Source organism: Gopherus flavomarginatus, chromosome 2 (genome assembly GCF_025201925.1).
Source record: "Gopherus flavomarginatus isolate rGopFla2 chromosome 2, rGopFla2.mat.asm, whole genome shotgun sequence".
In the NCBI taxonomy this organism is placed as follows: Eukaryota; Metazoa; Chordata; order Testudines; family Testudinidae; genus Gopherus; species Gopherus flavomarginatus.
Window position 1 is genome coordinate 20,757,875 of NC_066618.1, and position 16,595 is coordinate 20,774,469.

Sequence of the window (16,595 nt, forward strand, 5' to 3'; positions counted from 1 at the left end):
AAACACACAAATTGTGACATTTCAAATAAATCAAAAAGATACCAAATCTACTCCTTTTCACGACTGCACTGTGAAATTCAAACCATCTAAAAAGGCAGTTTTCATATAGTTTTGTAACATTGCAAGGTTACCACAACTGAAAATTTTATAAAGCACACGTTTTCATATGACCTAAATTAACCTCAAGGATTGGGTGGGAAGGATGCGTCTGCTACAGATTGGTAACAATTACTTTAGTGCTAAAAACATTTTTCAGCCATATTTTGCTTTCAAGATACGAGAATGCCCACATAACTAAAAACTTTTGTAACTAAATTTCTGCAAAGACGGACCTAAATTGGTAATATTGGAAAGAGCCTGAACCTGTATGAGGAAAAAGGCCCACTAATTAGCTGAACCTGTACTAGACTTTTTTTTAAATCTGCCATTGCACTACCATCAGTGCGTATATATTGTCTGTAATGCAGAAAAGGTGGTATTTCTATGACCATGTCATCTAACCCTCCTCAGAACATGTCTAGACAACATTATAAGAAGCTGAGCCTTGGGTATACTCCCGCTCATGGTAGTGCAACTGGGATTTTGCTGTTTAAAAAAGCTTAGCATAGATAAGCCCATTGAGTTCAATGGGTGTTTTGCCTGAGTTGGGAATGCAGGATTAGGTCCCAAATCATTCTTGCATATAGAGGAACCTAAATACTCTGTATTTTTAGTTTGTGTATATGTATTGCTGTATTGGTCAGAGGCTACAATTTTAAATCCACAATCCTAACATCTTCATTTTCTAAATTTCTATACCAATTGGTACCAGATCAGACAAAATATTTTAAGGTTACCTTTAAAAACTGGGAAGTGGTTGCATTTTTTGTTCACAACCTTTTAATTGTACTTGAAACTGTAAGATTTTGTGTAACTTTTCTAAACTGGGAAAATGCATTAGTGTTAGAAAGCATGTTTCAAACAGCATGATGGTAAACAGAATTTTGCCCATAAACTTTTTAGGATGAGCATCTTATCCACACTAAAAGCAATGTCATGTTTAACCTCATGCTGTCTGAAATGTGTTAGTTTGCATGTTTTCTAAATTTTCTCCAATAGAGACAAAGGCCAAACTGCATGCACACGGATCACTCACTTTTAAGGGAGCACAACTACTACACAGACAAAGTACAGAATAAAACCCTTCATTTCTTGGTGCCATAGTATGTTTGGCTTGGTAATCACAACTTAAAGAGCTGCTATATATTGATGCACTAACAGATTCATTTTTTATCTCCAGTGAGGTGAGGCATATTCATTAAAAAAGGGCATATTAAATGACCAGTCTTTATTGTAATGGATTTCTGCGGTGACAATGAACGACCAGAGAGTACTGGTATCTCCATAATATAAATACTTGTGCTAAGAAACCTCATATGGGACTACTAGGGGGAGCAGATGGGTATTAAATAAAATGCAAAGCTGATGTCCTGAGCTTTCATTCCTTGAAGCAAATGGAAGTAATGAGTGCCTGGGGTATGCAGGTTAGAGTCCTAATCAGAAGGAAACCTTATTATTACCTTTAAAAGTTACTTTGTGTACAAATTATATTTAATGAAAGAAATAGAAGAGCAGCATGTTGAGATGACTGGTAGAAATATCTAGAAATACACATAATTATGTATTATTTAAAGACATTTGATATAGATACACACAGGTTTTACAAAATTCTCTGTAGACATCTGAATCGTTTTCAAAAATTGGGGTTTCATAACAAAGTTTCAATTTTGATCAGATACAACTTTTAGTTTCCTCTGGTCCAAGTATGTTGGGCTGAGATCATCAGCATTTACTGATATTGCATTTGTTAAAGTATTTCTCTTTTATTACTCTGCAGCCATTTTGCCCAACTGGAATCAACCTGTAGTATAGTTGAAACAATCAGAGACATTTTTGATCTCAAATTTAAAGCTAACAAATATAAATCTGAATTATTAATCAAAGTGGCTATTAGGAAAAGTCCATGAATGAACAATGAACTAGGCAAGCAAAGGCTGTACAGAATTTAAGATCCTATTTCACCTTTCCTATTTTTAATTAAAAAAAACAAACAAAAAAAACTTTGCTACTAAAACATGCAGCTATCCTTACAATTCATAGGTTACTGTAATTGAAACCAAAGCCACTGTTCTCCTGTAAATTGCCTTGCAACCATAAGTAGAGTGTTATTTTGTGACATTTTCTGCAATTCTGTTTAACTTGAACACCTGTTTATTATAAGTTAAGGGCCACGGGTTGACATGTACTATTTAATCATCAAAAATAAAAGCTGAAGACTTATCTGTGAAAGAAAGTACAGCAAGAATCTTTAGTAGGATTGGAAAGTGTTCTAGAAAACAATGGATTTCACATTTAGACTTCCTGCTAATTAGCATAGGTGTAGTTTGACTTCTATATTTGGGGAGCAGCTCCAGTCAGGTCAATGGGGCCTCGTGTGTGGGAAATTCCGCACCTGCCTGGGACTTGCAGTTTGGGGGAGGGGAGCAATGCTCCCCACTCCCGCCTCCAAACTATGCCCTTGCTAATTAGTACCATTATACATCATACATCCCAGTTCTGTTTAGATTCACTTGTTCTCTTATTTCCCAGCTTGTCTAGCCAGGCAAAGGTGAAAATCTTTATGTTTGAAGTACATATTGATGACAGTTTGAAGCCACTGAATGACGGAAAATACTTAAGTACATGAAAAGGAAAAGGGAGTCAAAATGTTAAGTTTTAAGAATGCAGGGCCCAATCCAGAAGAAAGTATCATCTGATTCATACGTTCCATGTACCTAATGGAAATGTGGGCTTCTGTTACGTGAAAACTCTGTTTTGGAGGTCAACCAGGAAGAGGTAAAAAGACTATTCACATTGTCATCACGGGTAATGGAGAAGGTACCAAAACCCTGTAAAAGTGTTTACAACTATTTTGTAGCTTGGTGCCCTACAAAAAGGTCAGGCTCAGTACCAGTCCACCTCCCCACGGGACAGTATTGCCACAGGATACTTTCCTACAAGTGTATCAGGGTCCTCAAATTTTAATCATAATGTGGAACATGTAAGATTGTCTCATGGACAATGTGCCCTCTTGTTTACTACTACACAGACTGCATCCCTCCCATTCATAATATACGACATCCCAGAGGCAAATGCTGCAGTTGCTCACATGGAGAAGTATAGTAGGAAAACATTTTAATATATTTATAGTCTTTTAATGAAGTGCAGCAGCTAGAAGTGACTAGCCAGCACCATGAGACAAGCCAGCTCCTCATGGACCACAGTTCAAAACCTCCAGATATCTGTTAGTAACTGCAGGGTGTCCAGTCCTTAGCCTCAGTCAAGCCGAAGTCAAAGTCTGGAGTTGTGTGGCAGGGGAGGACAAACCAAAGACTATGACACAAAGGGAGTTCAACAACTTCCTATATGCTGGAGTTGGAGATTTGTTTAAGAAAAAAAAGGGGGGGCAGACGTGGATGTGCGGGTTTCTCATAATTTGCTGAAAGCCAATATATTCCGGGGCTATGGAGCCAGCATCAGAACGCCGTGGATGTCAGCTGTTTACTCTGTGCATCCTTGCTGAATGTGATGCACTTAAAGCAGAGTTTGAAGTAACTCAAATATTTATCTACAAAGAGAACACCTTAAAAAAGCACTTTTCTGCCAGTGACACATTTAATCAGTATATTTGCACATTTATTCGATACCTGAGGAAGTCTGATTTATATGCTACTCTAAGGCTAATGCCACATTTATTTTAGTATCTGTAAATGCTGGCTTTTTTGACAAGAATATCCCTCAACATTATCAATGACTGTAAGACCTTATTTTGACTTCGTTTTTCCAAACAAGATGAAGTCTATTTCTTTTCTTTTTTATTAACCGTATTGGTCCTAATTATGCACATGAAATCACTTGATATGAATTACACTACTTACTGCATGTTTTAAAAACAGCATGCTCCAGTTTCATCTGAGCATGTGTAAGATACAAGAAAAGATTCAGTGATACTCTTTGTGCTTAATACTTTGCAATAAGATGGCTATTTAGAACACAATAGCAACAAGCCTGAATTGCCGAGAACAGATACATCCTTTGTTTTCTGCAAAACTCTTGACAATTTGGGCTAAAGGGTATCGTGTTATACTTATGAAATTCAAGGAAAAAATAGTACAGACTGAGAGCAAGTGGCCTTAAATCCTTACGTTTCTTTTGGAACTGGAAGGGCTAGGGTTCTTTTTATGACTAAATGGTTTATTCTACATCCCCCACAATACCATAGGGAAGACATCAACCTAACGTATGTGAACAATGGCAGAGACTCATCCAGACCATCACATATTTGATATAAAATGTCATCTTGAAAACTTGACCTTCTATCCATTTCTCATGTGTACTGTGATGTATATTCAGTAAGTAAGGACTGCCTTACCTGGGTCTAATTTAGACTAGATTCTTCAGGGCAGGGACCTCTTCTCTGGTTTGTACAGCATGGAGCACACAGGAGGCACTCTACGCTGTATATGATTACAATAGGCTTCAGGAGCATGGAGGATTAATACTTCCACAGCTCTGGTGGTTGGTGATATTTTTAAAGCTTTAATATGGTACTTCTGAACCAAAACACAAAATAATTTCTTGTTAAATTCTTTAATTTCTATGACACAAACAGTCAACTGTGTAAAAGATATTGGAGAAACAGGGCCAACAAACAACACCATCACAATCTGTAAACAAAGTTACCTATGAATCCAAAAATTGTTACTTCTAAAGTAACATCACACCAGTTTAATTTTTACCTTAAAAGGTAAATACTGAAGATGTGCTTACACTTAAAAATCCCACCATATTACAACAATTCTGCCACTGTGCATGGAATATTGTGCTACTAACACAGGAGAAAGCCAAGAGGTGGCTAACTTAAGACACTTAATTCACATACCATAAAACAGACCAAAAATGTATCTTGTTTATCAGATAGGAGCATCTCTGTGCTTTAGCCTCATAAAAAATGAGGCAGATGTTGATGTCACCAAGAGGTACAGACCACCTGACTACATGAGACAAAACACGAAGTGCACTGTCAATATCCATTAATGACTTCTCCATTGCTTCTGTGTAAATGAATTTACCCTTCTGTGAATACATGACCAAGGTGTTATATTTACGTTTGAAAGTAGCACTGTATCTGTAAAAAGTTTGCATATAGAATGTCAGTTTCAGGATATTTAATGTAGACAGTGTCACAATACAAAGAGTAGACGTTAAGACACTGTCAGCAGATACAGAAAGGTTGGATTTTCTCTGAAGATTAATCCACTGTGAGAACCACACTTAACCTAAACTTTTGCCTTCTTTCCAGTAAACAGTGTCTTTATTTAAGTACTCTTTTTAATCAATACATATCTGTGACTCTAAGATTCAAAGCACAACCCAATAAAAGGAGTGCAATCAGAATACTGCAGTGTTTGTTCTGGGAGGGAAAGAAAAGTTTTCAACTAGCAATAATCACACCTCAGATTAACTTCATTGGCTATGATACTGCCACTACTAAGACAAGGGGGAAAACACTGCAAGTCTTTCTTCTTCTTTTTTGCCTACATACTATAACTTGTATTCTTACTATTTGTGAACCTATCTAATGGAGCTTGCCTCCAGACCACTCACTTGCTAAACACAATCCATTCTGGGGAATCATATATAAGCATGGTGAATTGTTTGACTTTTTGATTTTCTTGGATTGACAGAACACATACCCCCTCAAAAAAAATAAATCAGTTTCTGCTGTGAACTCCTACTGAGAGAAGGACAAAGATCAAAATTAAGGCAGATATCATCCAGAACTCGAGTAGAAGTTTTTGCTTTTTGATCTTTATGCAGACAATTTCATCAGGGGATCTGATAAAAAAAAAATCTTACTGAGGCAGCTACCTTAAAGTCACAATGTAACAGGAAACTGGAATATGTTTTATAAAATTAACTAACCCTATCATATGTCACAGTTTACCACACTCCCAGTGGGGATACGGTACAATTATAGTCATATTATCATTTCCAAAGATAAATAGTGGATAATTATATTATCCTTCTTTACACTTCTAATGCAGAAGCCCATACACTCTCAACAGATACAAGGAGTCAATGCCTTTACTAATAAATCATCTAATGTTTATAATGTGAATCCAAATTTTTAAGTAATTTAGGAGTAGTTATCTGTTCTTGGTTGGAACTTTGCCTCAAATGGAGAGAAAAATAATTTCTGCTGTCCAAAAACTCAACACTAAATGTAAGCAACAGAAAAAGATGCCTGTAAGTCTCAATGAAAACTAGCAATTTTACTCTCTCCAAAACCCAGCCTAATAAACAGTAGATATAGCGTGGAAATTACTGCAGTAGTATTTATATTATGCCCAATTTCCATTCAAAAAGGCCAATTCAGGAAACCATTATTTTTGTGGCTGTTGCTTGGGAGTTGCTTTTGTAGCACTCCACTAAACTCCCATCTCACTCAGATTTCATTAAGTATAGGTCCAGAACTGAGACATTACTCAGGAAGAGAACAGATGAAAAATACCTGACATCAGAAGAGACTAACTTGTTTCAGAATCGTACTGGATATTAGTCCATTATCATGGTTTGATAGCGTGTAAGGGCTCAGATCTCAAATGGACATATTTCAGTTTTACATAAATACGAAATAAGAAACATTAAACTTACCAAAAAATGTTTTGGTAACCTTGCCTGATCTGTCTACAGATCACACATATACAGGCAATGGTCCTCATTACTGTCTTTATAGTTCCTCTTTTCAAGTCAAGTGTTAGTGCAGCAGTGTTAGACAACAGGCAAAAGTGCACATATTTTAACAGCGACCTGCGATTGTCACATACTACTTGCAGGACTTCTGATTCTACAGCAATGCTAAAGAAAATACTGAATTTCTCCTCATCAGTGCCATTCTGGGTCTAAGGGCTCAGAGCAGCTAAATCATGTTACATTGCAGAAAGCTTCATACTCATAAGACTGAACTGGAGGTTTTGCTGACCCAACTGACTGCATCATTTCTGTAAGCTTAGTATTCAACATATATAGTGTACTATAATGTACTACACACATGCTATATAGTACTATCTATACAGATAGACAGTACTATATAATATATAGGAGAAACTAAAGACTTGAAGAGATTGGTGAAAAATAATAGCTTGCACTGAGTTATAAACATTCCTGTGTGTGCGCGTGTGTGTGTGTATATATACACACACATATGAGAGAAACTAAAGGCTGAAGAGATTACTGAAAGATAGTGGCTTGCAAGACTGAGAAACAATATATTGCATTATCATCACCAGGACTTAACTCAGAAAACCTTTAAGGAAACTGTGCAACTGGAGACAACTAGACAAAGTCTGTGCTACTTGTGTTGATATGCACGCACACACATACACACACAAAGTTAACAGAATTTTATGTGCGTGTATTTTGAAGGGCAACTGACCCCTATGGCATAACACTTTCTGTAAGTGATAGTACTATATGAATTAGAACAATAAGAGGCCTGCATAGCTTTCTACAAAGCATACTGGGCTCAGATTTAACAGTGAAGTACGTTCGAATTTATCTTGTGGTTCATTAGTCTTGATGAGACACCTTCTGATTACCAGTGAAGAAAATTACCTTCTGTCACTGAAAAGCCTACAATACTGGGTCTGCAAGAGTGCTTCATTATGCCAAACATTACATACAGCCTAGTGAATCCTGTATGAAACAAAGAGTGATCTCTCCAAATTACTTCAATTTTTTAATGAATTCTTAGTAAAAAGAAGTGTGACTTGCTATTAAAGACACCTAAACATTCCTAATTAGGGTTATATTGGGCTTCAAATGTACCCTTTCTTTCCAAGTCTCAGAGTTGTTCACCAGCATTGTATTTATATCACAGAGGAGGTGTGCACTTAACATGGTAGTAGGGCATCATATCTAGAAACATGAGACTCTGTCCAACCAGGAATTCGTTATTTTTCTCAGCTTCCAGTCTTCAAGGCACCTCCTGCATAAACTGACCACGGAGTACACAAAATGGACCAAAACAAATCAGAAATTGTAGAATCAGAAGTAGCTTGGTTTCTCAGAAATACACAGTGTGAAAAGTGAGAGAATGTTGGACCCAAAATTAACAAATGAAATTAATAACAAGATATTTTGATGAAGATGACAGGAATGTCATGAGGTTGAAGTTTTCAGCTTTATCGATTGAAGATGATTGCTTCTCACAGTGTTTTCTGATGCCCATTTGCAGAAGGCTTTGTTGTCTCAGAGTCTCTTGCATTGTTCGACAGATGAAGTTTATCTAAACCTGCAGAGGTATTACACAAGGTAAAATCAATTTTCTGCTTTTCACATATTTAGATATTTACAATGGAAAACTGCTAAAACCACATTGTAGTGAAACCAAATTGTATTTAGTTTTGTTTTCCATATTTGCTTAAGGCCAAAACAGACCCAGAGGGGTCTGCCAGCCACGGAGCTGGGTCTCCCCACCAGGGTGGCTCCTAGTGGATGTCTCTGCGAGAGCAAAGGGGGCTGGGACTCGGGAGCCCTTCAACCCGGGGCAGCAGGAGGAGAGGAGGGAACGCTGTGGCCGTGTGCTCCATGGCACCAGCCAGAGCCGCAGCTGTCCTGCACTGCCTGGTGTAATGGCAAAAATAGCAGCCGGCACCAATAGCAGTTACCTACTGAGCCTGCTTAGTTCAGGTGAGCAGGCTCAGTACAACCTAGATAGGAAATTCTGCCAGGGAGCTGTTTGCCAATACATCAGCTCTGGCTTCCTGCCTCCAACCTGGCCAGGGAGAGGTGGTGTAGATGTGCCCCCCGGGGACTACCCTGCTCTTGCGCTGCAGTTTGGGGATGGGGTAGGGGCGGCAATGCCCTCCATGTCCACAACTCTGCCCATAAGCTCAGGGTTTCTGCCTCACAGAGAGCACCAGGGCTCAGGGATTCAGCCTCGGGCCTCCCGGTTTCAGCCCAGTGGAGGGCGCCGAGGGTCAGAGCTTCAGCCCTGCACCTCCCAGGAGTCTCAGCTTGAGCCTTGCAGGGGGAGCTAGGGATTGGGGTCTGGGTTTCAGCTACGGGGCCCCACTCCCCCCTTGAAAGGGCTCACGGACCTCCAGGGGCTCACAGACCCCTGGTTGAGAACTGCTGCTCTAGTTTCAAACAGGAATTACTTCAGGGAAGTCCTCAAGCCTGTATCATACAGAAAGTCAGACTACATGATCACAACACTCCCCTCTGGGTTTATAATCTATGAACATTTTCAAAAACAGAAGCCTACAATTAAGCTCTTAAATCTGCACTTTAAACAATTAAGGATGGGTTTTCAGAAGTATTTAAGTGCACAAGTTCCATGGGTACTTTTAAAAATAATCCCCTTACTGGTCTAAGCATGGACTTTGGAACCTAATGTTAGGGTCTTTTTTTTTTTTTTTTAATTTAATCCTAATGGCACAAAATGGATATCACATCTTAGAACTTCCCCACTCTTGGATCCTCTTTCCCTACACAAAGTCACTACTATTCCCTTAGCAATCAAAAGCAATGACATATGAAAGAGGATTACTCAAGGCACTGAACAAAGTGAACTCAAAGATCCTCTTTTCATGAAAATATCCCCATCTAATGAATAGGGAGATCAAACCAAATAGATAAACAAGAAATTAACAGCGGTCTGTCACGTCTATCAAGACCAACTAAGACGAAGCTTCCTTGAATACATATTCCTAGCACAAGATCTACTGATGAATCATAGAAAGGTAGGGCTGAAAGGATGCTGAGAAGTCATCGAATCCAGTTTCCTGTGCTGTGGCAGCACCAAGTAAGCCTAGACCATTCCTGACAGGTGTTCGTCCAACCTGTTTTTAAAAAGCTCTAATGATGGGGATTCCACAATCTTCCTTGAAAGCCTATTCCAGAGCTTAACTACCTCTATAGTTACAAAGTTTTCCTAAGATCTAACCTATATTGCCCTTGCTGAAGATTAAGACCATTACTTTTTGTCCTGTGTTTAGTGGACATGGAGAACAATTGCACACCATTATCTTGATAACAGCCCTTAACATATTTGAAGACTTCTCAGAATCCCCCCTCAAGTCATCTTTTCTCAAGGCTTAACACACAGGCGCCAGCTCCATGGGTGCTCTGGGGCTGGAGAAAAATTAGCGGGTCTCATCCTAAATTAATACTAATGAAGTCTGAATAATACATCAGATTGTCTATGTGTGTGTGCACACAAACAAAAACCATGTACAAACCAACTAGTGAAGAAGTGTTAAGATTTCAAATTTAAGCAATTACACAATCATAAAAAGTGAAAGTTAAGACTGAACCAAAAAATCTTCTTTCCGTCCCTCTATAATGCATACACATAACAATACCAGCAAGGTTCACAGTTTCTTTGTAAATTACAAAAAATATGAGCACAAATTAAAATTACTGACCAAGAATCCATGGTTCTTCAAACAGATTGACAGGATAGATCCACATTCTAAGGAGCACTTGTATTTTCTTTGCTATAGTCACAACTCTCTGGGAAGCAGTGACCACTGGAGTCTCAGGCATGCACCTTCACAGCACTGAGTGTTCAGACCCAAGCTTATAAGAAATAGTCGTCTAAATCTCACTTCTGGATCTTTCAACTTAATCAAATTCCATTCAAGAGTCTGAAGAAGTAGGTACAGTTGGTGGGGAGTGTGTATCTAGGCAGTCAACCTACTCAATGCAAGCTCTCTCCTTTGAATATTTACAGCAGAGAGCCCCACACTTGAGAGATTAAGTAGCAGCAAAATCCGTTAAAGGAGGTGGCTCTCATGAGAGCTAGTTAAATAAAGATAGCAGAACTTCTTCTGAACTGATCACGAGTCATGGAAACCAAGTCAAGAGAGTAAACATACTGAAATCTGAATTCTGGGCAGCTATCCTACATATCTCAGTGAGAGAAACATTTGAAGACATGCTGTGGAAATGGTCTTAGATTTGTAGAATGTGTTTTAAGACTTTTAGATACTACCACACTTGCAAATTCTCAGCAAGCATGCATACACAATTTGATCCATTTAGACCAGCCGAGTAGAAATTGTATCTCCATTGTCTTCAACCGATTTATGTAAAGGTTTAATTCTCTGTATATAGTAGCTAAAATTTATTAAGCTATGCAGGCTAACATTTCCTGATAGTAAGCAAAGCTTAGGAAAGAACATTCTTGGGAAGTTAAAAAAACTGTTTTAGGTAGAAATCAGATGTCAACTTTAGTTAGGTATGTAGGTTGTGGGCACAACACTATTACATTCTTTTGGGAAAAATCTAGGGAGGAGGGATAGCTCAGTAGTTTGAGCACTGACCTACTAAACCCAGGGTTGTGAGTTCAATCCTTGAGGGGGCCACTTTGGGATCTGGGGCAAAATCAGTACTTGGTCCTGCTAGTGAAGGCAGGGGGCTGGACTTGATGACCTTTCAGGGTCCCTCTATGAGATAGGTATATCTCCATATATATATATTTTTTAAGGATTCATAGCCCTCCATCTGCGAGAGTACAAACGGATAGAGAAGGGGTCAGTACAACTGCACCTTATATGACCACAGGGCTGAATGTTCCTTTCTGTGAGGCAGCATGTGAATACCACCCAACTACTTTTGAGAGGGGTATGACTTGGGATTGTGCATGCCAGGAACTCCACAGAGTATGGTTCCATCCTGGCAATACACTGAAAACTGAAGATATAATATACAAGAGGGCAGAGTTAAGGTTGTGTGCTCAATCTTAGTTTTCACATTTCCTCAGAAGATTGCTTAACACTGTAACCTTAACTCTGTTAACTTGTAGAATTTCCAATTGTTTTATTTCTTTATGTTAATGATCCATCCCTAGGATTCAGACCTTTTTATCTTTATGATAAACTCTTTAAACAAACAAAAAGGATTGCTAAGGTCATTGATAAATAGCTTCTGATTTTTCCTTTTATTTGTTAATGTTAGGATTATTTTTCTGAAATTATAAATAAAAGATGAAAATATTAGTAATATAGAATTCAATTCCCTTCTGGCAGAGACCAAGCTTGGAATGTTTCAGCCTAAAATGTGATTTTTTTAGTAAGTTATGAGTGAATGAAGAAAGATATTACAACAAACTTTTTTGCAGCCGTAACTATACCGGGTGTAACTGAGCACCTGCTCTAAAGTACATGCCTTCACAAACACCCGGAGGTAAAGCAGTAATGAAGATAATTCAAACATTAGCCAGAAGGTATAGTGTGGTGCAGGGGTTGGAGGAAATGTTTAAGTGAGAAAAACAGCACTTTTGCAATGGCACACAGGTTCTGTTACACACACACCCATTTGGTTAGTTTAAGAGCAAGAACTGGCAGAAATACATTTGTAGGGACTTGGGAAACTATGATTGAAAAAGGAAAAAAAAAAAAAGATGTAGATGTTAAAATAAAGGGCAATGACTTTACCATATTACCTAATGCTTTGAAGAGCTCTTCTCGCACAGCAGAGGTGAACTTTCTGACCAGACATAGAGTTGTCATGATAGCAAAGAGCAAATTGTAAGATAACACAATGTAGAAATTTCCCAGCCAGTTAAACCTTCCGAAGTCTCCAAGCAGATCAAATCTGGTAATTCCTGTTAAAATTACATTTTTGAACATTTAAAAAGAGATAAGATTTAAAAAATATTCTTGAAAACATTTTTGAATAACTATAAAAATACAGGAGATTGATCTATGTAACTCTAGTACTTGGTGCTGTATTAAAGAAAAATACACTAAAAATCCCTATGATTGATAGATGGATGTACAGTCAAAGATGTAAAACAAACATTTTTTGAAGGTCATTTGGGTCTCGTTTGGTTACCACAGAGTTGCTAGTCATAGTATAACATTTGTTAGTTGACCAAAATACCTTAGGTGGCTCAGATAAAAGGCTGATAAACGTGTGTCTTGAAATAACGTTATAAATTCAAGACAAATAAGTGGTTCCCCTATTTCAATAAATATAATTTTGAAAATTAACTATCATAAAAGCCATTTGTTTAAGATGTCACACTTCCATAAAATCCTTACTTATATAAAAAAGAAAGATGGAAAGCATTGTGTGCCTTTCACAGAGGACAACATTAATTTACATTTAACTGCTTTACACACACACACACACAAACACACACACACACAGTTCTGAAGCTTGTTTCTTTTCCATGACATGAGAATGTTTAGCATTACTTATTCAAAAAATTATATGCAGTGTAAAAAACAGAACAGCACAACAGTACAAAAGTATAATTTTGCCTGCATTAACTGTAAATTACATTATTTTTCTGTATATTGATTTTTTTATTTCATTGCTTTTGCAGATATCTGTTTGTAGCAGTAAGTGCCCTGCGAAGAGAGGCACAAAACCAGATGGTACAGTAAACATTAAGGCTGCATATATGCTTTGTGGATCCACTGTTTTGAAATTAAGTATTCAAAGACTTCCTCTCCTAGTGCCAGTGCTGCAGTCAGATAGGAGTCACACAGGAGGAGGAAATGGGTGAAGTTCACAATCCTGTTAGTTCTCAGGTAGACCTCAGGCTCCAGCTCACATGTCAGGATAGTAATCTCTAGGGGCTATCAAGCTCCAAGTGCCTACCGACAAAGCAGAAAAGGAAACAGGAAGTTTTCCAAACCCGTGTTGTGTCAGGTCTAACAAGTCAACTTCAAGAGGGGAGTCTGTGCCAAAGAAGACCACATCAAGACAGACTGCACAGATATAAAGGTGTAGGGCATTGAGCCAATGCTTAAACAATTTCCCCCTGGGACCCACTCCAAAGAGTCCTTCCGTGGTAACTTATCCTCAGAACTCAGTCTTACCTCTGAATAAGGTGAAGGGAAAGAGTTTTCACTGGCCTCAACATCAAAATGGGGAAAAAACAAGCTCCAGACACCAACCTTCCTTTGAAAACACAACCCTCAGATCTGAGATTCTTGGGAGCAGGTTTTGAACAACAGCTTGATTCCAAAAAGGTTACAGACTTGGAAAGACTGTGCTGTTCAGGCTTGGGTATACTAACCTGCCGTGCTTTGTGCAGTGATAAGTGATGACACTTCAACTCCATCTCTTTCCAAGGCCAAGGGGAAAGAGCTGCACAACAAGCCATGCACCTCATTGTACAGAGACCCTGACCCAAAGCTGCACACGCCATGAACCTCATTGTACAGTGACCCTGACCCAGAGACTCTAGGCTGGTCAATGACACATCACAGCATTAAAAAACATGCACCATTTGAACCTCTGCCTCAGCCATCTTACCTAGCCTGAAGATGAGCAGCTAACAACTGAGATCAACTGGAGTATTTAAGGAGAACACAAAGGGTACAAGATCACAAGAAAGAAAAATTACAGAGCAAAAAGGAGGGGGACTAAGGAAACAGCCCTAAGGGATAACGGAGAAAGGACTGAAGCTGCCCAAGACAATGAAAAGGAAAGGGCAAAGAGATGAACAAAGAGTACAGATTCATAAGCACACAAGGAGCAGAAACTGACTGACAGTCAAAATCAGCAAACAGATCAAGATAGATAAATACAGAGAAGATGCTTTTAGACTTGACCATGAAGTTGAGATTGACCTTAAACACAGATTCAGTGGAATGGAGAGGGTGGAAGTCAGACTGCAGGACATACAAGAGTGTTTGAGACAGAAACTCAAGGTAGGGAACAAGGCACACTCCAGAAGCCTGAAGTAAGAGGTGGCGCATTAGTTGTATATTTAAGTGGGGTCAAAGAAGTTTTTTTTTTTTTGCAAAATGCAAGAGTCACTCTCGAAGAGGAAGGGACTGCAAGGAGGGTTGGTCTTTAAAGGAGAAGGCATCACTGGAAGACAAATCAGAGGGACAGAGTGCCATGTCTCAATGACAGCAGGTAAAAGAAAGTGATTATAACCTATATTTCTTGACAATCTTTAATAAAAATATATTTTAATATGCTTATCTGGAAAATCAGCCTTTATGCAGGTTGATTTTTTTTTTATTGCCTTATCTGTTTTAAAAAAAAAAAAAAACATGTATACAGCCCTTTCAGGAAAAAAAACATATTCAATGAGACTACACTATAAAAGAGTCTATTGTATAAGTATAAACCTAAAAAGTATTCGTGACAAAATATTTTGTGGAGATTTTAAAATTCAGAATGTGTGTTTAAAGAACCCTAAAAATACAGCATTAAGTAAACACACAGCTTCAGTTTTAATTTCAAATCAATATTTATGATAAAATCCTAGAGAAAAAGAAAGCTGGAAAACAATACTTTTATGACATCAAACTCAATTTTGTTTGTAGCTCTAAAATCCTAGCTTATCAACCAACTACTCTGCTCCCTAGTTCATTTCACAATGGTAATGATGTGGTGCTGACAGTCAAGCACTTGCCAGTCAAGAACAGTAAAAGAAAGGCTGAAAAGGCCTGAAAAACTAGGTTTTTCATTTTTACTTTTTGTTGCTAAAAATACCCCCAACTCCTTTAATATGGCAGTAAAGAGTTGACAGAAACCTTAGTTAGAATGCTAAAATACATGTAACAATTCTCCATACTTCATCTTAAATTCAAAGGCTGGATTAAAAAAAAGTCAAAACGTGAAATACTTGATAACTTTCCCCAGTTTGCCTTTCCCATAATGCTGAAATCCTGCTTTTTCTTAATAGCCTAGAAACTTGCTTTTTTAATACTGTGAAAAGACTATGAATCTGTTTAACATATTTATTTCTTTTCATCTATTCAGTGTCACTGGGCGTAACATGTAATGCAATGCATGTTGATATTTTGCAAAGCACCACATGACTCACTGTACTCTAATACACTCTATTAATCCTGTTTGGACAGCTGTGTCCGTGCATTTGTTAGTTGTGTTTTAATTGTTCCATTTTTTTATTTATCTCTATGACAAACTATCCAGGAATTTCATTTATTACATTTTTTTTTAAAAAGAGCATTTTGCCATTAATTTGCTTTCTATGTAACAACTGCACCCTGCATGTACACTTTCCTCAATACAATTATCTTGTATTAATACCAACTGTTAATCTTAATTACAGTACATAACCAATGATTTTGACAAACAAAAATGGTAAATGCCATAAAAATTAGTAGCACAATACAAATGCCATAATTCTAGTTTTAAACATCGCTATTTGAACACTCTGCTGGTCTTGATGTTAAAAAGTGGCTTCATTTCTCAGATCTTAATCATATTTGCTCTTGATTTTAAGATTGGAAATCTTTAAATATTAGACTTATTATTTTGATTTTTGGTGAAATTTAGAATGTCAATATATAAATGTACATTATTTTAAAGGTGAGAGCTTTGGTTAGAATACCATCGTTCAAACAATTTATTGTTTCACATACAGAGGCATTCCCTCCTGGAATGTCACTGAATTTTAATGGGACCCAGTGCAGAAATAGACTCGTGAGTACTTGTTTGTCCTTGTTTGTGCCCTTTAAAATGGGATTCTTCATAAGAAGATTGTATACAATATGCCATGTAGTTATTAG

General features: G+C 37.8%; 1 protein-coding gene and 1 pseudogene across 4 annotated transcripts in view; both read right to left on the minus strand.

Annotated features, from left to right (window-relative positions):
* Positions 1–4,597: 4,597 nt before the first annotated feature.
* Positions 4,598–16,595, minus strand: part of LMBR1 (limb development membrane protein 1) — a 132,179-nt gene continuing 120,181 nt past the window's right edge. For 3 of the 4 annotated variants that reach the window (XM_050942262.1, XM_050942267.1, XM_050942265.1), the window contains 2 exons: positions 12,533–12,694; positions 4,598–8,374 (listed from right to left, as the gene is read on the minus strand). In XM_050942262.1, the coding sequence (XP_050798219.1) occupies positions 8,289–8,374; positions 12,533–12,694 (248 nt within the window). In that variant the 3' untranslated portion in view covers positions 4,598–8,288. Of the gene's footprint in view, positions 8,375–12,532; positions 12,695–13,394; positions 13,695–16,595 lie in introns of those variants that run through there. The other variant, XM_050942264.1, reaches the window with a different exon arrangement.
* On the minus strand, positions 5,419–5,575 carry LOC127046040 (uncharacterized; annotated as a pseudogene).